The sequence below is a fragment of the Balaenoptera ricei genome, chromosome 3 (genome assembly GCF_028023285.1).
Source record: "Balaenoptera ricei isolate mBalRic1 chromosome 3, mBalRic1.hap2, whole genome shotgun sequence".
NCBI lineage: Eukaryota > Metazoa > Chordata > Mammalia > Artiodactyla > Balaenopteridae > Balaenoptera > Balaenoptera ricei.
The window spans coordinates 66,432,271-66,458,783 of NC_082641.1; the positions used below are offsets into that span (position 1 = coordinate 66,432,271).

The window sequence follows — 26,513 nt, forward strand, 5'->3', positions numbered from 1 at the left end:
AAAAGTGGTTCTAAGAAGTTCATAGCAGTACAGGTCTTCCTCAAGAAACAAGAAAAATCTCAAATAAACAACCCAACCTACTACCTAAAAGAATTAGAAAAGAACAAACAAAACCCAAAGTGAGCAGAAAGAAGGAAATAAAGATGAGAGAAGAAATAAAGGTTAAAAAAAACCCCAAACTAACAGAAAAGATCAGTAAAACGAAGAGCTGGTTTCCCAAAAAGATAAACAAAATCTACAAACTCTAGCCAGGCTCACCAAGAAGAAAAGAGTGGGCCCAAATAAACAAAATAAGAGATGAAAAAGGAGAAATAACAATTGATACCACAGAAATATAAAAAATCATAAGAGAATACTATGAACAATTATATGCCAAGAAATTGGACAACCCAGAAGAAACGGACTAGTTTCTAGAAACACACAGCCTGCCAAAATTGAGTCAAGAAGAAACATAATTTTAACAGAACGATCAAAGTGAAACAGAACCTGTAAGAAAATACTCCCTGCAAACAAAAGTCCAGGACTGGATGGCTTCACTGGGAATTTCTACCTAACATAGAAAGAACTTAAACCTATCCTTCTCAAACTGGTCCAAAAGGTTGAAGAGGAGGGAACTCTACCAAATTCATTCTATGAAGCCACTATCACCTTGTTACCAAAGCCAAAGACACTACAAAAACGGAAAATTATAGGCCAATACCTTTGATGAATATAGATACAGAAATACTCAAAATGTTAGCAAACTGAATCCAACAATACATTAAAAGGATCATACACGATGATCAAGGGGGATTTATCCCAAGGATGCAAGGATTTATCAATATCCACAAATCACTCAATGTGATATACCACATTAGCAAATTGATGAATAAAAATCACATGATCATCTCAATACATATAGAAAAAGCAAACAAAATTCAACATCCATTCATAATAAAAACTCTCGTGAAAGTAGATACAGATGAAACATATCTCAACACAATAAAAGCCATTTATGACAAACCCACAGCCAACAATACTCAACCCTGAAAAGCTAAAAGCCTTCCTACTAAATTCAGGAACAAGACAAGGATGCACACTCTCACCAATTCTATTCAGCACAGTATTGAAAATCTTAGCCACAGCAATCAGACAAGGAAAAGAAAAGGTATCCAAATTGAAAGGGAAGAGTAAAACTGTCTCTGTTTGCAGATGATATGATACTCTATTTAGAGAACCCTAAAGTCTCCACACAAAAATTAGCAGAATAAATGAATTCAGCAAGGTAGCAGGATACACGATTAATATACAGAAAGCTGTTACTTTTCTTTACACTAACAATGAACTATCAGAAAGAGAAAGTAAAAAAACAATCTTGTTTAAAATCATCTCAAAAAGAAAAAAAAAAGAAAAGAAAACCCTAGAAATAAATTTATCCAAGGAAGTGAAAGACCTATATGCTGAAAACTATAAAACACTGATAAAGAAAACTGAAGATAACTCAAAGAAATGGAAAGATGTCCCATGCTCTTGGATTGGAAGAATTAACATTGTTAAAATGGCCATACTACCCAAAGCAATCTACAAATTTAATGCAATCCCTATCAAAACACCCATGACATTTTTCACAGAACTAGAACAAATAACCCTAAAATTTACATAGAACCACATAATTCCCAGAATTGCCAAAGCAATACTGAGGAAAAAGGACAAAACTGGAGGCATAACACTTCCAGACTTCAGACAATAGTACACAAAGCTACAGTAATCAAAACAGCATGGTACTGGCACAAAAACAAACATACAGATCAATGGACAGAATAGAGAGCCCAGAAATAAAACCACACACCTACGGTCAATTAATCCAGAACAAAGGAAGCAAGAATATATAATGGAGAAAAGACGGTTTCTTCAACAAGTGTTGTTGGGAAAGCTGGACAGCTACACATAAATCAATGAAACTAGAATATTCCCTCACACCATATACAAACTCCAAATGGATTAAAGACCTAAATACAAGACATGACACCGTAACTCCTAGAAGAAAACATAGGCAAAACATTCTCAGATATAAATTGTAGCAACATTTTTTTTAGATCAGTTTCCCATGGCAAAAGAAATAAAAAGCAAAACAAACAAATGGGACCTAATCAAACTTAAAAGTTATTACACAGCCAAGGAAACCATCAACAAAATGAAAAGACCACCTATGGAATGGGAGAAAATATTTGCAATGGATGAGACCTACAAGGGGATAGTATCCAAAATACACAAACAGCTCATACAACTCAATATGAAAAAAACAACCCAATCAAAAAATGAGCAGAAGACCTAAAACTAAATAGACATCTCTCCAAAGAAGACATTCAGATGGCCAATAGGCACATGAAAAAATGCTCAACATCACTAATTATTAGAAAAATGCAAATCCAAACCACAATGAGGTATCACCTCACACCCATCAGAATGGCTCTCATCAAAAAGTCTACAAATAACAAATGCTGGAGAGGGTGTGGAGAAAAGGGAACCCTCCTATTCTGTTTGTGGGAATGTAAATTGGTGCAGCCACTATGGAAAACAGTATGGAGGTTCCTTAAAAAAGGAAAAATAGAGCTATCATATGATCCAGCAATCCTACTCCTAGGCATATATCTGGAAAAGATGGAAACTCCAATTTGAAAAGATAGATGCACCCCAGTGTTCATAGCAGCACTATTTACAATAGCCAAGCAATGAAAACTAGTCAAGTGCCCAACAACAGTGGATTGGTTTAAGAAGATGTCATACACACACACACACACACACACACACACACATGCACACACAAACACACAATGGAATATTAGCCACAAAAAGAATGAAATACTGCCATTTGCAGCAACATGGATGAACCTAGAGAATATCACACTAAGTGAAGTAAGTTAGAGAAAGACAAATATCATATGACATCACTTAAACGTGGAATCTAAAACGTAATACAAATGAATCTATATACAAAACAGAGACAGACTCAGAGACACAGAAAACAAACTTATGGTTACCAAAGGGCAAAGGGACATGGGGAGGGATAAATTAGGAGTATGGGATTAGCAGATTGCTTAGAGATAAGCAATAAGGGTTTATTGTATAGCAAAGGGAACTATATTCAATATCTTGTAATAACCTGTAATGGAAAAGAATCTGAAAAAAAATATCTGAATCACTTTGCTGAACACCAGAAACTAACAGAATATTATAAATCAACTATACTTCAATTAAAAAAAAAGTATTTCTTGTAAAGTCAGGAGTTAGACAAAGAATAAGAGTTATAAAAAAAACTATTTTAAGGTGAAATTATTACTTGCAAATATAAAGCGTTACCTGAAAAGCCCAAAAGAATCTAGTGAAAAATGATTACAGACCATAAGGGAATTAAAATTGAGTAAGGTGGCTAGGCACATATTTAAAATACTTAAATCAACAATCATCAAAATTACAATATCAACCAGTTGAGAAACAAAATGGAAAAAAAGGACTCCATTTATAACAGCAATTAGAACAAAATGCTAAAATATATAGGAATAATCTTAACAAGAAATCTGTAATATTGGCATCAAAGGCCAATTGACAAAGCCTTAAAACATACTGAAGCATACAAAAGTAGAACAGAGTGGTATGCCAGGTTCTTATATTGAAAGGCAATACTGTAAAGCTAATCTATAAATTTAAAATGAACCCAACTGCAACAAGTTACTTTTTTTTTTTTTAAATTGACAACTGATACTGAAATTCACATGGCAAAATAAGTAAGCAAGAATAGCCAGGAGATCCTAAAAAAAGAATTAGCTATCAGAAACTGTCATAATATTTTTTAACCTTTTACACATTTAATGATTTTTATTTGCTATCTATTCAATACATTTAAAAAATTATACATGTTATTTGCCAATATTTTAAGGACAAAAAAATGCTTCTGTACAATGCTAAGTGATGGAAAAACATGATTTCACAATCAGTATATCTGTAGCTATGTAAACCTTTATGCAAAGAGAAGACAATTAAATGATTATCACTGGAAGGTTTTTAACCTAATTATCAACTTTTCTGGATTTCTCAAATTTTCTAAGTGTTACGATTATGGTCTGAACAAGGTAAAATTGATTTGTAATTACTATTTTAATAGCTGTTCTCTGTGCAAATCATTTCTTCATGGATATAATAAGGATAAAATTTAATATGTCTTGGTTTTTAATTGAACTGGATTTTAACCTTGCATCTGTGAAAGCAAGTAATATATATTTTTAAACTTGAAATAAATCAATAAAGGAAATGGTGATCAACTCTAGAGAGAAATCATAGTATCTCACAATGCTTATTTTTAAAGGTCATATTTTGAACATGTATATGAATTTGTCAATGAATAGTATTTGATAATAATCTAATGAAATATAAAGCACAGGTTTCCTCCTAGCCAACATAACTAAACATGTATTTCATATCTACTTTGTCTGGAGCATGAGGGTAGACACTGGATCAAAAAAAGTACATAGCAAGACAGGAGACAAGATGGTGGAGTAGAAGGACTGGAGCTCATGTACTCTCACGAAAACACCAAAATCGCAACAAACTGCTGAACAACCATCGACAGAAAAGACTCCAATCTACCAAAAAAGATATTCTACATCCAAAGATGAAGAAACCACAAGACAGTAGGAGAGGTGCTTTTGGCAGGTGGGTGACCCACAAACAGGAAAGTACTTATATTGCAGAGGTTCTCCCACAGGAGTGAGAGTTCTGAGCCCCACGTCAGGCTCCCCAGCCTGGGGGTCTGGCAGTGGGAAGAGCAGCCCCCAGAGCATTTGGCTCTGAAGGCCAGTGCGGCTTGAATGTAGGAGCTCCACAGGACTGGGGGAAACGGACTCGACTCTTGGAGGGCAAACACAAGGCTTCACGTGCACTGGGACCCAGGGCAAAGCAGTGGCTCCATAGGAGCCTGGGTCAGACCTACTTATGGGGATTGGAGGGTCTCCTGGGGAGGCAGGGAGTGGCTGTGGGGGCAAGGACACTGCTGGTGGAGGCCCAGGGAATACCCACTGGCTGCCATGTTGGCCTCACCCAATGGCCTGCAGGCTCCAGAGCTGGGATGCCTCAGGCCAAACAACCAACAGGGTGCGAACACAGCCCCACCCATCAACACACAGGCTGCCTAAAGCCTTACTGAGCTCACAGCCAGCTCTAAACACACCCCTTGACACGGCCCTGCCCACCAGAGGGACAAGACCCGGCTCCACACAACAGTAGGCAGGCACCAGTCCCTTCAACCAGAAGGCCTGCACAGACCCCTGGACCAACCTTACCCACCGGGTGCATTTCTATACACTAATAACGAAAGATCAGAAAGAAATTAAGGAAACAATCCCATTTACCATCGCATCAAAAAGAATAAAACACCTAGGAATAAACCTAGCTAAGGAGGCAAAAGACCTGTACTCTGAAACCTACAATACTCTGATGAAAGAAACTGAAGATGACACAAACAAATGGAAAGATATACTATGTTCTTGGATTGGAAGAATCAATATTTTCAAAATGACTATAATACCCAAGGCCATCTATAGATTCAATGCAACCCCTATCAAATTACCAATGGCATTTTTCATAGAACTAGAACAAAAAAATCTTAAAATATGCATGGAGACACAAAAGACCCTGAATATTCAAAGCAATCTTGAGAAAGAAAAACAGAGCTGGAGGAATAAGGCTCCCTGACTTCAGACTCTAATACAAAGCTAGTCAACAAAACAGTATGGTACTGGCACAAAAACAGAAATATAGATCAATGGAACAGGATAGAAAGCCCAGAGATAAACCCACGCACCTATGGTCACCTAATCTATGACAAAGGAGGCAAGAATACACAATGGAGAAAAGACAGTCTCTTCAATAAGTGGTGCTGGGAAAACTGGGCAACTACATGTAAATGAATGAAATTAGAACATTCCCTAACACCATACACAAAAATAAACTCAAAATGGATTAAAGACCTAAATGTAAGGCCAGACACTATAAAGTCTTAGAGGAAAACATAGGCAAAACACTCTGACATAAATCACAGCAATATCTTTTTGGATCCAACTCGTAGAGTAATGGAAATAAATACAAAAATAAACAAACGGGGCCTAATTAAACTTAAAAGCTTTTGCACAGCAAAGGAAACCATAAACAAAATGAAAAGACAACCCACAGAATGGCAGAAAATATTTGCAAACCAAGTGACTGACAAGGGATTAATCTCCCAACCTAAACATCCACCAACAGAGGAATGGATAAAGAAGATGTGGTACATAATATAATGGAATATTACTCAGCCATAAAAAAAAGAATGAAATAATGCCATTTGCAGCAACATAGATGGGCCTAGAGATTATCATACTAAGTGAAGTAAGTCAGACAGAGAAAGAAAAATATTATAATATCACTCATACGTGGAATCTAAAAAGATGATACAAATGAACTTATTTACCAAACAGAAACAGACTCACAGACTTTGAAAACAAACTTATGGTTACTAAAGGGGAGAGGTGGGGGGGAGGGATAAATTAGGAGTTGGGGATTAATATATACACACTACTATGTATAAAATAGATAATCAATAAAGACCTACTGTAAAGCACTAGGAACTCCACTCAATATTCTGTAATAATCTATATGGGAAAATAATCTGAGAAGAATGGATATATGTACATGTATAACTGAATCACTTTGCTGTACATCTGAAACACACACAACATTGTAAATCAACTGTACCTCAATATAAAATAAATATTAAATTAAAAAAAAGGACATAGCATGATTCCTTCTTTTCAGTTTATAGCTGACAACAAAAATAACTGATATTCACGGAATTCTTTGTTTTGGTTATCCTATTTATCCTCATATTTGAGGCAGTTGTTATTAATATCCTTCTTTTATACATGAGACAACTGAAGCACACAGTAGTTATAATCGAGTTAGAATATTAAACTTTAAAAACTCAATAGCAACTCATAGCATATGTAAATGATAACTCAGTGATGCTCACAAAAAAAGAAAAAGAAAAAAAAAAAAAGGCATTTTCCCAAAGAAAAGTCAGGAGAATCTTCAAGGAGAAGGCAGGAACTGAGTCAAGCCTTAAAGGGCACAGTCACATGGCAAAGAATAGAGAGCAGGCTCCAGAGGAGACAAAAGCATGGAAAACGTCCCCACAGAATCAGGAATTCGCAAGTTCAGGGAATAATGAGCAGACTTATTGTTTTAAGCAAAGGATTCACTTAGTTAAGTGGTTGGAAAAGAAATGTGCAAAGTAGGTTTATCATCTTCCTAATGGAGTATCTAAATTCATGATTTTGCAACGTATACTTTTTTTTATTCCTTGAATGTCTTGTTAAAGAAACATGCTTAAATGATATGTCTGGGATTGGTTTCTAAATAATCCAGTGTGTATGGTGGGAGGCGTGGGGCTGATGATGAAACGCTAAGTATCTGAGACTTCGTTACACTCTTCTTTCTTCCTTTGTATGTTTGAATTTTTTCAAAATAAAAGATTTTTAAGAGGCACTTAAAAACATACTATTATTAAAGAAGTGGGGTATGTATATATACATCCGTGTGTGAAACCATTTACAACTGAAAACCATTTACAAATATGCACTATATGATACATACAACTTTGTTCCTGGGGTTTATAGACCCTTAAATTTAAACAAATAATCTTAGGTGGTACAGTCTTTTAGATGTACTCAGTCTCTGGTCAAGTGTTTCAAACTCACGGACATTAGCCTACCACTGCTTAGCCTACCTAAGCATTCCTCTTAATGCTTAGCATCTGTTGCCCACTGATATAAAATTTTAGTCTCAGAGTTAAAGGAAACAGATGTTACTGTTCTTTAGAAAAATAATTGAGATGTTCAATACGAAAATGTTATTAAAGGGAAGGGAGGAAGCTAAGAAGAAAGCAAACATATTCGATCACAATATAGAGGGAAAGATGATTAAAAAAAAAGGTGATAAGGGAAGTAAAATTCATTAACTATGTTTTTTTCTCAGATCCTTCAAATCCTGCAACCTTTTCCAAGGTACTCTGTGCTTTTGTACGTGCTATTTTTTTCAACCTTCTGGTCTCAACTCAAGAGTCATCTCTTCTGAAAAGGGTTCCTTGTCCCTACTGTCCACACCAAGCAGAGTCTGGATCTTTGTACACCTATGTGTTACACACATACCTGCCACCCAAAATTGTAGTGTAATTGTCTCCTCTATTTTATTGAGGTTCTTATCAATCCCCTGTGCCTATTAAACAAAATAGTGCACAGTAGTCACTGAAAAAGGCTGAACTAACAAGAACTTGACAACAATTGCAAATAATGAACATTTTAACAAATTCAAGAGAACATTTTAACAAATTCAAAAGCACACTTACATTACAAATTAACAATGCATGCTATGTTTTCTTCATTTAAGAGAAACCTCCACACATTGCTTTGCATTTATATTTACTTGTCAATGATATTTTGGAAAATTCAGAATGAAGAAGCAAATATATTTATGTTTATGGTTAAGGGACCGGGCTGTAGGGTAAAATAAAGGTCTGAGATAATTTCTCCTCAGCATCCAAATCTTTTATCACTAACTGGAATTCAGAGAAAGTTCTATTGAGCATCCAGCCTCAAGGTGCTTGCATATGGGACAGTGTGTGTTTTTCTGAGTCCACTTAATTTGTAAGAGAGACACATCCTCAAGAGTTCTGGATGCCGGAGTAGGCAAGCTGGCTGGCAGAAAATTCTTGGACCTCAAATAGTTCTCAAACCTAAGGTTTACCTAATTTTCATCGAGTACACCCTGTGACAATGCCCTGTGACAATGCCCTGTGACAATGCCAGGGAGTATACAATGGCACGCTATTCAGTTTAATAAATTTAGCTAACTATTAAACATTAAATAACACACATTGGAACTAAGGAGTTATAAAACACAAGACAACTTGTTTCTTCTGGAGGCTGTAGGGAAGAATCTCTTTTCTTGCCTTTTCTAGATTCTAAAGGCTGCCTGATTCCTTAGCTTAGTGACTTCCGGATCACTCTGACCTTGACAACTTCCTTTGTTATGTTATGACTGTCCCGCCTCTCTCTTACAAGGATCCTAGTGAATAAACTGCCCTGTTTCCCCATAATTCAAGATAATCTTCCCATTCCAAAATTCTTAACTGAATCACACAAGCAAAGTCCCTTGTGTCAAGTAAGATAACATATTCACAGTGTTTCTTTTTTTTTTTTTTAAACGGGGTTGGGGAGAAGGGCATTGTCTACCACACCTACAAACATTTCCTTTTTATAAAGAGGTATCCAATAACATTCCCTAGACTCAGGGCTGCCTGTAGCAACTTCTGGAGCACATCCTCAAATACAATCAGAATGGTAACCTTTGCGGTCCTGGAATACAGGAGCCCTGCCCTGACCCTAACTGGCAATGAAAATCCCAAACTTTTTTTCTCCAAAGGCCCCTTTTACTATCCCTCCATATTCCAGACCCATCATACTACTCATAGCTGATTAGAGCTTCTGATATGCTTAAAATCATTGTACTAAACTAACTGATCCAAACCAGAGGAAATACACTTAATGACTTAGTCACTTTGTATAATCAATCTGAAGTAAATCACAATTTGTTAGGCCACTGAAATAACAAAAATAATTCAGACTTTCAGTTGGTCACCACTAGATCAAACTGTTCATCAATGAAAGATAGAGATTGGTCAATGCAAAGCTTAGTTTCCAAACATGAAATAACCTCTAGTGTTGATACATCTCTTTAAAATTCTCTATTCTCAAGTCAATTTGAAAAGTTAGGAATATTTATTTCAGATTCAATTTCTATCATTTTATCTATAAAGATATAATTTCTTATTTTCAGAGTCATTCCTGAACATTAAAACTATATTAAGTATGGATATAAGGGCAAGAATTCAATACAGAGTTTTATTTTTAGCTGTATAAATAAAAATGCTTCTAAGTAAAAGAATACCCAAAACATTAGGAATAGAGAAAAAACGGGGAAAAGATCCAAGCAACAGAACATAACAAAGAAGGAAACATTGAGAAAAGCAGAAGAAATACACATATTGATATGCTAAACAGTGCTCTGCCCAAGATGTTAAATGACTGGTTGCTAACTGTACTTAATCTGCAGAAAAGACTTCGACTAAGCCTCCAGTATATTCATTAGTCCTGGATCACTTGAGTTTCATGGAGCTTATTTACTTATTTTTAGGATTAGCAACACAAATTATTTAACCAATGTATTGATTAAGGGCCCTTTTTATGCATAACACTGTCTGGGAGCTTCAAATGTTGACTATGTGGGAAATACATTTCTACTGACATATTAACTAATTCTTCCAGTTTAACTGAATACCAAAATTTTTTAAAACTCCAAACACTAACAATTTTACTTGTTTTAAAAACCTACTGTTTTTACACAAAACTAAAGTCGTTGATCCCTTTCTGGAGGTGGAAGGAAACCCAGAAATGACATTCCTGACCTAACTGTGATAGAAATTATACAGCACTGGAAAAGTGGGTCAGCATTTTATCATTTACAAATCTAGGTTAGGTCAGCATTTCCCAACTAGTTTCTACCTGTAAATTCATATGCACCACTATTATCTCTTAAAATGGAGAACGTGAAAATACAGGGACAAATGTAAGGTAATACGTGAATGTGCAAAGACACCCAACACCCCGTGTGCCCAAGATAAGTGACCACAGGTGATTGAAAAGATTTCTAATAACACACAGAAATATTAACATTTTCTTTTGCACCTCAACTCTGTTCTCCACTGGCAACATGGGTGGTCATTTGTGCCTATTTTCATCTCATTGTCATGGCACCTACAGTGCATTTGCTATATTTGTGCTGCTTAATTTGAGCTATTTTACAGACACCTCACATCTAAATATGAAGCAACAAGAGTGTCACAGGTATTAAGAGAAAGCATACATATAACTATGATTAATAGTAGACTTAAGAAAATGAGGATGTAAATACTTCACATGTCCTTGATAAATGATTGATGAGAAACTATTCTGAAGGAAAAGTGCAAATTCTGCTATGAAAAAAGTACTCTGATCATGCAGTCAGATAAAACAAAGAATGACAAAATGGAAAAACCTGCAAATATAACGAGTCAGGGTAGGAACACTGGCTACTCATTAGAATCACCTGGAGCTTTTAAAAACAATCAATGCCCAGAAAATTGGACTGAATTGGGTGGGCATATAGTTTTCTCAAAGTTCCCTGGGAGTTTTTACTTGCAGTCAAGGTTACAAGCCACTATGCTACAGAAGACCAGCATCTACTTCAGTTACCTACCTATTAGCCTGAGGTAGTAGTTTTCAAAGTGTAGTTTATGGAATCTTTTCATGGGTTTACGCAGTCAAAACTACTTTTATAATGCTAAGAAAATACCTGCCTTTCTACTGTGATGCCGTTTGTATTGATGGTGCAAAAGCAATGGTAGCTACAGAATTATCATCTTAACAAACTCCCTCCACCCTCAACCACTGAGGCATACAAACGCTGCTTTTCCTCTTGAATTTCCTGTGGAATTATCGGCATTGTTGTCTAATAAAAAGGGCTCAAGATTTGGTGACAAACAGAGCTGTTACGTTTAAATTTGAGCTTCACTATTTATCAGCAGTATGGTCTTGGGCAAGACAATCATTCTGCGCCTTTTTCTTCATATGTACACTGTGGCCAATAATGTAAGTTTTCAATAAAGCACTGCATGTAAAACACATGGCAGAGTAGGTGCTTAATCAATATTTCCTTCCAATACAACCAATTATCTAAACTGGAGTTGTGCTTCACCACTCCTTACTAAGCACCATCAAAATGATTTTATTTATCCTTATCTTTCAAACCTAACTACTATTGTCAAGAGTTAAGGCATTCAATCATCTACTATCACTGTATTATTTCTAAACTAGTCTTCCAGATTTTAATCTTCTGTGTAAATAGACCCTGAACATTGTTACCAGTTGGTTTTCCAAAACGCACACCATTCTCTTCCCTGCTCACAGTCTTTGTCAGGTACACAAACATCATCAAAATATAAAGGCCTTGAAATGACTTCAAGATCTGGCCCCAGTCTTCCTAGTCTCATCTCTCATCATTTCACGGCTTAACTTCTATTCCTGCCAGTCCCCAAGCAACTATTTGACTTCATGCACTATGTGTCCATAACTACCATTTCCTTCATCTGTCTGAAGGATAGAAAATGCTTTCCCAGCTCTAGCTAATGATTCCTTCCCTAATCCCTACTCACTCCTTAATATACAGGTCAGAGTGTTACCTCTTTGGGGATGTCTCCCCAGCAGTTCTGAACCACAATTACTCTTTCCTCTGTTTCTAACATATTTCATAACGTATCTCAGCTACAAGATGAGGGACACTATCTCACACCCTTTCTCTGATATTTGATTTAACTATAAAATGTGGGCAATAGGTCTTACTTTGCAGGGTTTATGAGCATTAAATGAATATATCTGTAAGTCATGTAACACATCAACAGAGGAAGAAATGAAAACAAACTTCCTCAGGTTGATCAAGCAAAGGCTGGGCCCTGGGAATGATTCTAACCTTGTCTGGCTCAGTCTAAAGTCCATGTTCTTTCCACCACACATGTCATCTCTCTACGTCCTAGCAGCTAACACATAAAATTTACTTATTTAATACTCTCCCCCACTGGACTGTAAAACCCTTGAAGACAATGAGCATGTTTTACATGACTTTGTATCCCCAGACTCTCATTCATTTGAGTACCAACTCTGACACTGTGATGTAGAGATTAAAAGACGTAGTTTCTACTTTAAGAGCTCTGCCTAGAGAAGGGAAAAATATAGGCAACACCTTACTGCTGTTTTCTATGCAAGAGAAACACTGGGGGTATATACATGGAGTACAGATGTCCAAATAGATACCTAAAAGGAGCAGAAGAAAACAGAAGGTACAGGGAAGGCTTCTTGGGAAGAGATGAAATTAAAAGTATTCATTCATAAATGATATAATTATCAGACTGTTTATGCTTTGATAGTTGTAAATTATTATTGCTGATAAACATTTTATGGTCTTCAAATGCATTTTAAAAAATGGATTCATTAAAATACAGTAATTCAGATTTAAGTCATTATCACTGGGCTACCTCACAAATATACCAAGTGTAGATACAAACTCAAAAAGAAACCTCATTGTGTAGCTCTTCCAACTACAATGTACATTTTCTGAAATGTGGACAACTTAAGCTCACAGGAACAGAGCAGGAATGAAAAATTAACCACCGGGCAGTTGTTTCTATTTTCCCCCATGTCTGGTTGACATGTTATATTTGAGAGCAACAAATCATTACGACATATTTTATCCTCAGTTATGTTGTTTTTATTAACAACGGCATGAGGACTTCCGGCATCTGGACATTAAAATAAGTTTGAGTTCTGGCTTCACTACCTACTAGGTGTATAACCCCAAGCACGTCAGTCTCCTTGTGCCTGACTTCCATTGCCTGCAAACATATATTCAGTTTCAAGCCTGAAATAAGACAATGCTTATAAACTGATTTTTCAAATGCAGCCTGGCACATAGCAAGTGCTAATAAATGAGAGCTATTATAGTTACTTTGAAAAAACAAGTATGGCCAGATGATTCAAATACTATTAATCTTAAACACAGTATGTCTTGCTTCTAGATAGTACATAAGACAATAAGATGATGAAAAGAATAATCTATCTCTGACTGTACTATGAGCAAAATAACCCAACTTCAGCCTCGAAGAGCATATGCAAGAATTAAGAGTAACAGTCTCTCTAGTCTTTTTGAATTGAAAAAGGAACCACATTTTCTAAGTTAAATAACCGCTCACTCATGACACAAGTGTATCCGTCCTATCATGTGGTAGGTGGAGAAAGAAGCTGGCCAAGGAAGGAATAACCTCTAATAAACTGCCATCTCCTCTATAAACGGTAAACTTCTCCAGGGAAGACACTGTGACTTACGCCCCAGCTATAACCAAAGTAGCTGGCATAAAGCAAACAACAATTAATGAGTTTTCGATTAATGTCTAAGGGTTTTGTGCTGTATGGGATTCTGCAGGAACTTCTGGAAACACAAGCTCAGCAACTTTTCACTGTAGAAGAGCTTTTTTGTCATGGTTGCTTTTGATACTATAATAAAAGGCATGCATCTTTTCCCCATAAATATGCTCATAAACGCAAATCTGGCACATGGACCTCATACATTCACCGCGAGGGCCTGGTGTAGAGGCTGTTGGCATTTACCGTAACAAAAGTGAAATGCCTGCAGACATAGCTTGGGAGGCTTTTGCTATTACTACTGATTATTACATCTGTCCTCTGCCTATACTGGCTTTATTTTTCTCAACCTGGAGACGTAAGCATTTTGCGATCTTTTGTGACTTATTTCAAGCTTTTCTAAAAGGCCCAAACTATTAAAGGAATCTGCAATAAAACAAAATAACACATAAAACCTTCTTAATGTGTGGAAGGGGAGGAAGGCCCGAGGCCAGACACACTCCAAGCACATCAAGCTCCTAGAAGAGAAGCCACCTCCGCAGACAACTCCAATCATTAAAATATAGCTCATAAAGTAGCATCTCTATAGTTGAGAGAATGGAGTTGGAGGGACCTAAAAGGCCACTAATTCAACATGTGAAAATTAAGGTGTAGCACTTGGGGCTTATTTGACAACAGGGAAATAAAAACCTGGGTCAGGCCCGCAGAGAGATAAAGCGCCGCAAAATAACAAGCGCAAACCCGGGCAGCTCTAATGCCTCAAAATGACCATAAAGAGTCTAAGTAACCGATGGGTTAAACCAAACCAGCGCACTTCTTCGAAACAAGTCAGGAAAGTGGCCTCGGCGTGTGAGGAAGGGTTCCGCGGCCCCGGGGTCTTTCTTGGGCTGCCGGCCCTGGTTCTCCCTGGTTGGACGTGGAGGGGCCACATGGCTCCCGGGCCTGTGCATCCTCCGAGGCCCGGGAAAATCAAGTTAGTGACAGGGTTCCCTAGCCGGGGACCCGGGATCGCCGCCCAACCCTCCAGCCCTTGTGCGGGCCCGCAGCCCCTTCACAAAGCTCAGCCGCGACCCCGAAGCCCCGGTTCTTACCATAGTGAGGCCGGCGAAACCCCAGCCACATCACCCTTCCGGGCCCGGAGCGGAAGAGGCGTACGGGCCGGCTTGCCTTTCTCGCTCCTTCCGCGGTCTGGTTGGGCCTGTCAGGGTACCTCCTCCTGAGCCGCACGTCTCAGACTCTACGATAGGCTCCTCTCTACCGGAAAGGGCGGGGTGTAAATGCCGTCATTCAGCCCCGCGGAAGTAAATGACACTCTCATTGGCTGCTGGATGTCTGCCTGTGGGAGCGGGCCTTTTGGAGGAGACCGGAAGTGGAGTTACTGACAGGTAGGGTCCGGAAGTGGCGACTGCCTCGGTGGTCCAGTTCTTTTCTTTTTTTTCTCTTCTTTTTTAGCTTTGTAGAACTCCGCAGCGCGCACATTTTTTCCTGCTTGGAGCCCCTCCCCCCACGATGTGTAAGCTTTTGGCCCTTCTGTTTATGGACTCTTCGGGAACACCTGGGTTCCCTGGGCTTACACGCAGGGCGTTCATCTCCTGGGCTCCCTTTACAGTTTCTCCCTTTGCACCTGAGAGAGTCTTTGGAATGTAAAGCGCCTTTGAAATGCCCTGTAAAGTTGTGGAATTAGGAGGACACTTGAATTCGGTGGGTTGTGTTGAGAAGGTGTTGGATTATTTCTCTAACATTGGCGTTCTCTCTCTTCCAATCCCCAGCATTTTGTAAATTGTAAATGGGTTCCATCTGGGGCTGAAACGTACTAGGCCCGTTGGGGTCAGGAAGGAACTTTATGTGGTAACAAATGGAAAGGAACTGCGTTTCCTGAGTTCAGTAGTTGATTAGGTACTCCAGAGAAGGAGTCCAGCTGCAAGACCAATAACATGCCAACTTTTTATTTTAATCAGTAGTATTATTATTTAGCTTTCTCTAATTTTAATAATCCCATTAGATAAGGCTCTATTTCCCCCCACCCCGAGATTCTTTATAGAATGTTATCAGTTTTTTAATGCATTGACTTAAAGTGGGATAGAGAAAAAGAGGAAAGGAAACTCACATGAGGTGTTGATTTATGTGCTGTTCTTGGCCAAACTATGAGACCCTTCTATACTTAGGGCAACACAGTGATTAGAACATTTGGGTTTCTCCTGTGATTACATCGTTGGCTACAGCCCAACACGTTTTCTTTTTTCTTTTTAAACCATAACTAACTTTACTTTTGAATCTATTGAATTGTTAAGAGTTGGTCAAATACACAAATTTAGCAAGTATTTAACTGAGCTTTATTCATGGGATCATGAGAGTGCAGCAGAGGAATAAAGATGGCCTGTTCCTTCCGGAAATTTAATGGGCATGGGGAAGAGGGGAATAAGAAATGTATAAAAACATACTGTACCCTCCTCCTATCAAAAAACAAGCCATAATGCTCTGGCTTTTGATTGCTTTAGAGTATACCTTGCAAGTGTTGCCATTCAAATTAAATAACCTTGGCTTAGTTATGGAAATTATGTTGTGCAACTCATCAAGCTTGGCTTCTAAAGTAGTAACTGTGTCTGCAGACATTTTGCTTTCATGTGAAGATTGTCTTCATCTTTATGAACGCTTAGGGTAATATGTAATACCTGAAGTGCACCAGGAAACTGAAGTTGTTAGAGATCACAATTGATTTACTATATTTATGGATTTGAATAAATTTTAGGCCATGGGCTCTTATGTACTTCAGCTTCAAAATAGGAAAGAACAATGTCAGTTATTTTAAAGTTACCCATAGAGGAACCCAAATAGCAATAGATAAGGCTGAACATACGTAAATGTGTAGTTTGTTTTTCATGTATCACAGCAACAAAGTTAATCTGATGTGTGGCAAGATCTCTAGGGAGGTGGTAATTGAGCTATATGGTCATTAAGCACATAAACTCCCTGCTGTTGGTTTTCACTGCCAGTGAACTAATGTAAGTACTATCTTACATTGCTGTTTCAGAAGTCTACTTTCCATAGCTCTGCTATGGATTCTCCTTTCAAACTGTCTTGGATCATTTTCTTACTTACTAAAAATGAAATCTGACTCTATCATTTCCTTCTTCAAAAATTATTGTCTCTCCTGCATCCAGAAGAGTATTTTTAACTTTGGTTTCATGGGTTCAGTAGGATTGTATGCAAAAATAGTATGTATTTATGTTTTTCTGTGGAGAGAATGCATAGGCTTCCCCAGTATTGTAAGGATTAAATGAGTTATTACAAGTAAGTCATCTAGCCAGGTATTTGACATACACTAAGCACTCAGTAAGGGTTGCCTGTTGTGTGCCTGGCTTGCTTTCTTCACTTAATTAAAAACTCTTTGAAGGGAGGGATAATGGTGGAGGGCTGATTGACTTGCATGTTGGGCACTCAATAAAATGTTTTTTAAATTAATGGTTTTTAAAATTAAATTGTTATCGCTTTTCTACCACCAGACCACTTTCTTCCCTCTTCTCTTTTTATTTTGTGTGTAGTATTGATAGCGTTGATTATTTCCTTTTATCTGACTTCCTTTTTTTTCCTCATTCAATGATATTCTCATATATTAAAAGACAATGGTTTTACTTAACTCGTTTTCTTTGATCCCCAGCTAGTCTCCATAGACTGAGGTTGAAGTTTTTTGTTATTTAGTGTTCGTCTTTGTCCTTTTTCTCTCCCTCTTTTTAAATTCTCTTTCCCCATGGCTCTTAGATTAAGACCCATAAAATTTTGATTGACCTGCATGTTATTTCTTTCACCTTAAGAAATGCTTCTTTTAACTTTTCTCTACTTCCAACCCCATTTATTTGCTCCTCTGAGCAAAAATCCTTTAAGGAGTTTCTATGCCCCAAGTCCCAATTTCCCTTCTACTGTTCTTTCTTGAGATCCCTTCAACATGGCTATTGCTCCCCCAAATGCTCTTGTTAGTGTCAGCAGTCAGTCTGAAACTGTGAATTGTTCATTTCAATATATCATTGCTATTTCTTGTCTCCAAGCCTTTGCTCATGCAGCTTCTTCTGCCTGGAATGTGTTTCCTTATCTTTTTCCTTCCACTCCTAAACCTTTTCCACCTTTTAAGATTTATATCAGTTATAACTCAAGGAAGCCTCCCCTGAAATTTCAGGCTGGTTAACGTGCTACTTTTCAGATGAGCTCCCACCCTGCCTCTGCACTTTACAAGCTTGTATAATAATCCTCTTTGGGTGTTTCTGTCTCACCAGAGAGCTGGGGATATGTCTTACTCATCTTTGAGATATGAAAACCTGGTACATAGGATGTAGTCAGTGAGCATTTTAATGCATTAATGGCATGACCAAAGTCACTCAGCTACGAAGCTGTAGAGTTTTGATTTCAATCTGGGTCTTCTGAGTATAAAATCAATGCTTTGTTTGCAATACCTTGTTTGCAAGGAAGAAGGTGGCTATCTTCAAGCTAGTTCTTTTTGTACTAGTAGGAGGTAATTAATGCATTTTATAGCCCTGGGCAGTTTGTTCCTTGTCCTTTGTGAAGCTGATGAGAAAGTGAGTTGTGTCTTTTTCTAAAACACTGGCTGAAATCAGTGAACAGAGGGTTATTATAGTCAGCAAATTTTTAATATTGATAAAATTGGGCTCTTTCTAGAAGAAAAACACCACTGAGACTTTCGTTGCCCAAAAGAAAAAATCTGTGTGAGAATTCCAAATTGTTGATGAGGCATTCATGCTTTTACTAGATGCCAGTATTGCCAATAGCTTTAAATTAAACTTTTGTTTTTGTGCTATTGGGAAATCCCAGGGTATTTACAAGGTAGTGCACAGATTTTCTCCCAATGATGGAAGTTTGCTCTTAAGATTGAGTTAATGATGGTTAGTTTGTTAACATGATTTCTGATACTTGGCACAAAAGTTAGGTACACTAATTTTGCATGTAAAACACTGTTTAATTCTAGATAATGAGCCAGACTTTCCAACTACCTTTTATGGCAGGCATTCTGGATTCAAACTTCTCTCTGACTATCATCATCATTGTTGCAGTCTGTAAACCAATCTTTTATAAATTTGTCTAGCTTTTAAGACTAACAAAAAAGGAAATAATTTAATTCTATAAATTCTGAAAAGGCTTCGGCGGCTTTCACCCTTAGCAATGGGGTTGAAAATGATGATTAGGCTTGGAATTGCTGCAGTCAAAAACAAGTATTACTTGGAGTACACTCCTGAATTTGTGCCTTGTTTCTTTGAGCTTTACTAACCCTGCAGAAGTGACCAAAATGTTGAAATAAGCAAGGAGTTCAATCTGGTCTTTGTGTGAGAGGATGCTATTAGCTTACTTGTAATTTTGTCTGAACGGTTAGTGAGAATTTTATTGAATAAAGAAAGATCTTGCTCAGTTGGAACAGAAACAAGTGGCTGCCAAGAAATAAGATGCAGCCATTGTTGAAGAGACTCATCAAAGTGTCCTGACAGTATAAATATTGACATGCTGAGATATGTCAATATTTACCATAGAATTTGGAAGTTGCCAAGTTCCTGTTTAAGAAATGTGACCCTAGCATTGAACACAGTATATCAATAAATAAGGAGCATGTCCAAATGAACAGCTGCTCAGAGAAAATCTCAGAGAAAATAGGATAACATCTGTCTAAACTTTAGGGCACTTCAAAAGTTAAATTTAAAAAATTTATTGATGCTTCTTTGGTAATTTGTAGGTAGATACATGTATAATATAGTATATTAATATAGTTCTATATGTAGGTTTAACTTAAGTGTTTTTTAAAAAATTACAGCATGGTTGCAATTTATAACTTTGTAAATTAGTGGTGCTGTGATACTCATCTCTAAAATGAATTTAAAAAAAATCTTGCCATAATATTGTGTTTAGGAACCAACCTCTTCATTTTAAGCATTATTCTTACAGAAATTGGCTCAAGTCATGCCTTAGATATTACTTTTGGGAACCAAAAGTTTGTGCTCTGAGAATTTAGCAATAGAGAAAACATAAGTTTCTGAAGTTTAACTGTAATGAAGAAATTTGTCCTGGTTATTATCTGAAAACTATGCCTCAGAAGAAGATCTGTAGGGTAATGAGCAAGTAAAGTCAATATGTTTGGTTGAGTATCACAGGTCACCACTGTTAATTCCCATATGAATATCACTGTAATATAACAGAGCACTTGGTGAAAAATAGATGTTTGAAACCTTTATATCAAGTCATTGGAACCACACAAACAACGTTACATCTGTTTTGCAGACTTCTAGAAGGTTAAACTTAACATTCTTAGAATAATAATAGTCCAAGCAGTCCTAGAAGAGCATAAACCATGGGTATTGGGACTGGTCCTCTCATTGCTTCTCTTTTCTGATAGCAAAGATTGATGGCTTTTGTACAGTAATCTAATCATGTTACCATATTGCAATGTTATGTTTATATTGTGAACAGTGAATCCAAAGTACAATTGAGGTCATATGTTCTTGCAGAAGCTACATTTGTTTCTATAAATAACTTGATAAACATGAAGAAACAGCTTTGCTTAGAGGTTCATAAAAGGCTTTTGATCTATTTTCAGTGTATTAAAGACAGAAGCAAAAACACAATTTTAAAATTTAAATTGACTGGATCCCTCTTTTGGGGAGGCTTTGCCAATATTTTGAGGTAAGATGTTGAGTTTTAAGGAGAAAGCATTAGAATATTAATTAGTGATTTTTAAAACTTGGGAAACATTTTTTGCCCTGTAACCAAGACTTGAACCTTTGTTTTGAATAGACATATTATGATTTTTTTTTCTAGAATCATTAGCGCCTCATGCAAAATATTTACCAGTTGTCTTCTTGAACCACCTGTTCACTGGTTATTTATTATGTAGTGACAACAAAGTCCCAGTGTTTTTGAAATGCCATGTGTTTTGGATTTGATGAGAATGGAAGCATATAAAGCTGAAAATGTAAAACTTCCTGTTTGGTATTGAATATTATGTTTAATAGAGTGTTTCCCAGAGTGTGTACTTATACCACTGATGGAGTATATACATTTGCTTACTTACAACTCTTTTGCACGTACTTTGAGATAATTCACATAACCAATGAATGACAATGAAGATTCGTCCTGAAATATGCCTGATTCCAAAGACTGAAACAGGTAGCTTAAGGAAAAAGGAATTTCTTGGCCTCACACCTAAAACACACAGTTAGATCTAGATTCTGGTGCTGCTGAAATCAGATCTGACCTGCTGGCCACCCCTCAGTTCTACTTTCTGCTCTCTTGGTTTTGTTCCCAACAGCTCCAGTCTTACAGCGTCATAACACCAAATCCAGTAGAGAAGAGTATCTATCCTCTATATGCAAATAAAAGTCCTGAAATTGAGGCTTACTGGCCTTAGTTGTCCTAACTTGAATCACATGCTCATCTTTGAATCAGTTACTGGGGATTAAAATGTAATGTTGGTTTAGCCCGGGTCTGTGTTCTGCTGGAACTTGGGGCCAAAAGTCAGCTTGCTCATAGCCTGTGGATAAGAATAGCAGATGTGAGGGGGGTCACTCGAAGTTTTATTGCTACCAGTAGGGAGTCTGTATTGGGTAACGAAAATCAACAAATTCTCTCTAAATGTTGGGTGAATGAACACTTTTAACCTGAATTGTGGTGGGGCATGGACCAAGACACTGATGGCATTCTCTGACCAATGTTTAGTGACAGCTAATAATACAGAACTCTTCAGTTGAGAATGGAGGAGGAAAAGTATAAACTAGAGTCATTCAAATTGGTACAGATTAAATGAATTCAGCCATTTAAGTTAGAATCGTTTATTGATTACGAGCCAGGAACTATAATAGGTGTTTGACTTATATTGGTTAGATAAAAAAATCTAAGATGTCATGAGTCTAATGATGTGCCATAGGATGGGAAATTTTGGAAAGTTTCAGTACAATTATTACTTCTGGTTTCTTTTTTTTTTTTTTTAAACATCTTTATTGAAGGATAATTGCCTTACAATGTGTGTTAGCTTCTGCTTTATAACCAAGTGAATCAGTTATACATATACAATATGTTCCCATATCTCTTCCCTCTTGCATCTCCCTCCCTCCCACCCTCCCCATCCCACCCCTCTAGGTGGTCACAAAGCACCGAGCTGATCTCCCTGTGCTATGCGGCTGCTTCCCACTAGCTATCTATTTTACATTTGGTAGTGTATATATGTCCATGACACTCTCTCACCCTGTCACATCTCACCCCACCCCCTCCCCATATCCTCAAGTCCACTCTCTAGTAGGTCTGTGTCTTTATTCCCGTCTTGCCACTAGGTTCTTCATGGCCTTTTTTTTTTTTTTCTTAGATTCCGTATATATGTGTTAGCATACTGTATTTGTTTTTCTCTTTCTGACTTACTTCACTCTGTATGACAGACTCTAACTCCATCCACCTCATTACAAATACCTCCATTTCATTTCTTTTTATGGCTGAGTAATATTCCATTGTATATATGTGCCACATCTTCTTTATCCATTCATCTGTCGATGGACATTTAGGTTGCTTCCATGTCCTGGCTATTGTAAATAGAGCTGCAATGAACATTTTGGTACATGACTCTTTTTGAACTCTGGTTTTCTCAGGGTATATGCCCAGTAGTGGGATTGCTGGGTCATATGGTAGTTCTATTTGTAGTTTTTTAAGAAACCTCCGTATTGTTCTCCATAGTGGCTGTATCAATTTACATTCCCACCAACAGTGCAAGAGTGTTCCCTTTCCTCCACACCCTCTCCAGCATTTATTGTTTCTAGCTTTTTTGATGATGGCCATTCTGACTGGTGTGAGATGATATCTCATTGTAGTTTTGATTTGCATTTCTCTAATGATTAATGATGTTGAGCATTCTTTCATGTGTCTGTTGGCCATCTGTATATCTTCTTTGGAGAAATGTCTATTTAGGTCTTCTGCCCATTTTTGGATTGGGTTGTTCGTTTTTTTGTTATTGAGCTGCATGAGCTGCTTGTAAATCTTGGAGATTAATCCTTTGTCAGTTGCTTCATTTGCAAATATTTTCTCCCATTCTGAGGGTTGTCTTTTGGTCTTGTTTATGGTTTCCTTTGCTGTGCAAAAGCTTTTAAGTTTCATTAGGTCCCATTTGTTTATTTGTGTTCTTATTTCCATTTCTCTGGGAGCTGGGTCAAAAAGAATCTTGCTGTGATGTATGTCATACAGTGTTCTGCCTATGTTTTCCTCTATGAGTTTGATAGTGTCTGGCCTTACACTTAGGTCTTTAATCCATTTTGAGTTTATTTTTGTGCATGGTGTCAGGGAGTGTTCTAAATTCATACTTTTACATATATCTGTCCAATTTTCCCAGCACCACTTATTGAAGAGGCTGTCTTTTCTCCACTGTATATGCTTGCCTCCTTTATCAAAGATAAGGTGACCATATGTGCGTGGGTTTATCTCTGGGCTTTCTATCCTGTTCCATTGATCTATATTTCTGTTTTTGTGCCAGTACCAAACTGTCTTGATTACTGTAGCTTTGTAATATAGTCTGAAGTCAGGTAGCCTGATTCCCCCAGCTCCATTTTTCGTTCTCAAGATTGCTTTGGCTATTCGGGGTCTTTTGTGTTTCCATACAAATTGTGAAATTTTTTGTTCTAGTTCTGTGAAAAATGCCAGTGGTAGTTTGATAGGGATTGCATTGAATCTGTAGATTGCTTTGGGTAGTAGAGTCATTTTCACGATGTTGATTCTTCCAGTCCAGGAACATGGTATATCTCTCCATCTATTTGTATCATCTTTAATTTCTTTCATCAGTGTCTTATAATTTTCTGCATACAGGTCTTTTGTCTCCTTAGGTAGGTTTATTCCTAGATATTTTATTCTTTTTGTTGCAGTGGTAAACGGGAGTGTTTTCTTAATTTCACTTTCAGATTTTTCATCATTAGTGTATAGAAATGCAAGAGATTTCTGTGCATTAATTTTGTGTCCTGCTACTTTACCAAATTCATTGATTAGCTCTAGGAGTTTTCTGGTAGCATCTTTAGGATTCTCTATGTATAGTATCATGTCATCTGCAAATAGTGACAGCTTTACTTCTTCTTTTCTGATTTGGATTCCTTTTATTTCTTTGTCTTCTCTGATTGCTGTGGCTAACACTTCCAAAACTATGCTGAATAATAGTGGTGAGAGTGGGCAACCTTGTCTTGTTCCTGATCTTAGTGGAAATGGTTTCAGTTTTTCACCATTGAGGACAATGTTGGCTGTGGGTTTGTCATATATGGCCTTTATTATGTTGAGGAAAGTTCCCTCTATGCCTACTTTCTTCAGGGCTTTTATCATAAGTGGGTGTTGAATTTTGTCGAAAGCTTTCTCTGCATCTATTGAGATGATCTTATGGTTTTTCTCCTTCAATTTGTTAATATGGTGTATCACATTGATTGATTTGCGTATATTGAAGAATCCTTGCATTCCTGGGATAAACCCCACTTGATCATGGTGTATGATCCTTTTAATGTGCTGTTGGATTCTGTTTGCTAGTATTTTGTTGAGGATTTTTGCATCTATGTTCATCAGTGATATTGGCCTGTAGTTTTCTTTCTTTGTGACATCTTTGTCTGGTTTTGGTATCAGGGTGATGGTGGCCTCGTAGAATGAGTTGGGGAGTGTTCCTCCCTCTGCAATATTTTGGAAGAGTTTGAGAAGGATAGGTGTTAGCTCTTCTCTAAATGTTTGATAGAATTCACCTGTGAAGCCATCTGGTCCTGGGCTTTTGTTTGTTGGAAGGTTTTTAATCACAGTTTCAATTTCAGTGCTTGTAATTGGTCTGTTCATATTTTCTATTTCTTCCTGGTTCAATCTCGGCACTTTGTGCATTTCTAAGAATCTGTCCATTTCTTCCAGGTTGTCCATTTTATTGGCATAGAGCTGCTTGTAGTAATCTCTCATGATCTTTTGTATTTCTGCAGTGTCAGTGGTTACTTCTCCTTTTTCATTTCTAATTCTATTGATTTGAGTCTTCTCCCTTTTTCTCTTGATGAGTCTGGCTAATGGTTTATCAATTTTGTTTATCTTCTCAAAGAACCAGCTTTTAGTTTCATTGATTTTTGCTATTGTTTCCTTCATTTCTTTTTCATTTATTTCTGATCTGATCTTTATGATTTCTTTCCTTCTGCTGGCTTTGGGGTTTTTTTGCTCTTCTTTCTCTAATTGCTTTAAGTGCAAGGTTAGGTTGTTTATTCGAGATGATTCCTGTTTCTTGAGGTAGGCTTGTATTTCTATAAACTTCCCTCTTAGCACTGCTTTTGCTGCGTCCCATAGGTTTTGGGTCATCGTATCTCCACTGTCATTTGTTTCTAGGTATTTTTTGATTTCCCCTTTGATTTCCTCAGTGATCACTTCGTTATTAAGTAGTGTATTGTGTAGCCTCCATGTGTTTGTATTTTTTACAGATCTTTTCCTGTAATTGATATCTAGTCTCATAGCGTTGTGGTCGGAAAAGATACTTGATACGATTTCAATTTTCTTAAATTTACCAAGGCTTGATTTGTGACCTAAGATATGATCTATCCTGGAGAATGTTCCATGAGCACTTGAGAAAAATGTGTATTCTGTTGTTTTTGGGTGGAATGTCCTATAAATATCAATTAAGTCCATCTTGTTTAATGTATCATTTAAAGCTTGTGTTTCCTTATTTATTTTCATTTTGGATGATCTTTCCATTGGTGAAAGTGGGGTGTTAAAGTCCCCTACTCTGATTGTGTTGCTGTCGATTTCCCCTTTTATGGCTGTTAGTATTTGCCTTATGTATTGAGGTGCTCCTATGTTGGGTGCATAAATATTTACAATTGTTATACCTTCCTCTTGGTTCGATCCCTTGATCATTATATAGTGTCCTTCTTTGTCTCTTGTAATAGTCTTTATTTTAAAGTCTATTTTGTCTGATATGAGAATTGCTACTCCAGCTTTCTTTTGATTTCCATTTGCATGGAATATCTTTTTCCATCCCCTCACTTTCAGTCTGTATGTGTCTCTAGGTCTGAAGTGGGTCTCTTGTAGACAGCATATATACATGTCTTGTTTTTGTATCCATTCAGCCAGCCTGTGTCTTTTGGTGGGAGCATTTAATCCGTTTACATTCAAGGTAATTATCGATATATATGTTCCTATTCCCATTTTCTTAAATGTTTTGGGTTTGTTATTGTAGGTGTTTTCCTTCTCTTGTGTTTCTTGCCTAGAGAAGTTCCTTTAGCATTTGTTGTAAAGCTGGTTTGGTGGTGCTGAACTCTCTCAGCTTTTGCTTGTCTGTAAAGGTTTTAATTTCTCCATCACATCTGAATGAGATCCTTGCTGGGTAGAGTAATCTTGGTTGTAGGTTTTTCTCCTTCATCAGTTTAAGTATATCCTGCCACTCCCTTCTGGCTTGCAGAGTTTCTGCTGAAAGATCAG

General features: G+C 37.2%; 1 protein-coding gene and 1 long non-coding RNA gene across 6 annotated transcripts in view; one reads left to right on the forward strand and one right to left on the reverse strand.

Annotated features, from left to right (window-relative positions):
• LOC132362362 (uncharacterized) overlaps nucleotides 1–15,286 on the reverse strand; it is a 36,129-nt gene extending 20,843 nt beyond the window's left edge. Inside the window, exon 1 of the long non-coding RNA XR_009502342.1 lies at nucleotides 15,167–15,286. This is a non-coding gene — a long non-coding RNA (uncharacterized LOC132362362). The remainder of the gene's footprint in view (nucleotides 1–15,166) is intronic.
• A 95-nt stretch (nucleotides 15,287–15,381) lies between these two features.
• XRCC4 (X-ray repair cross complementing 4) overlaps nucleotides 15,382–26,513 on the forward strand; it is a 278,985-nt gene continuing 267,853 nt past the window's right edge. For 2 of the 5 annotated variants that reach the window (XM_059916712.1, XM_059916705.1), the window contains exon 1: nucleotides 15,382–15,460. Coding sequence is in view for 1 of the 5 variants with exons in the window: in XM_059916710.1 (XP_059772693.1) it covers nucleotides 15,735–15,776 (42 nt within the window). In the remaining 4 variants the exon portion in view is untranslated. The other 3 variants (XM_059916710.1, XM_059916706.1, XM_059916707.1) reach the window with 2 other exon arrangements.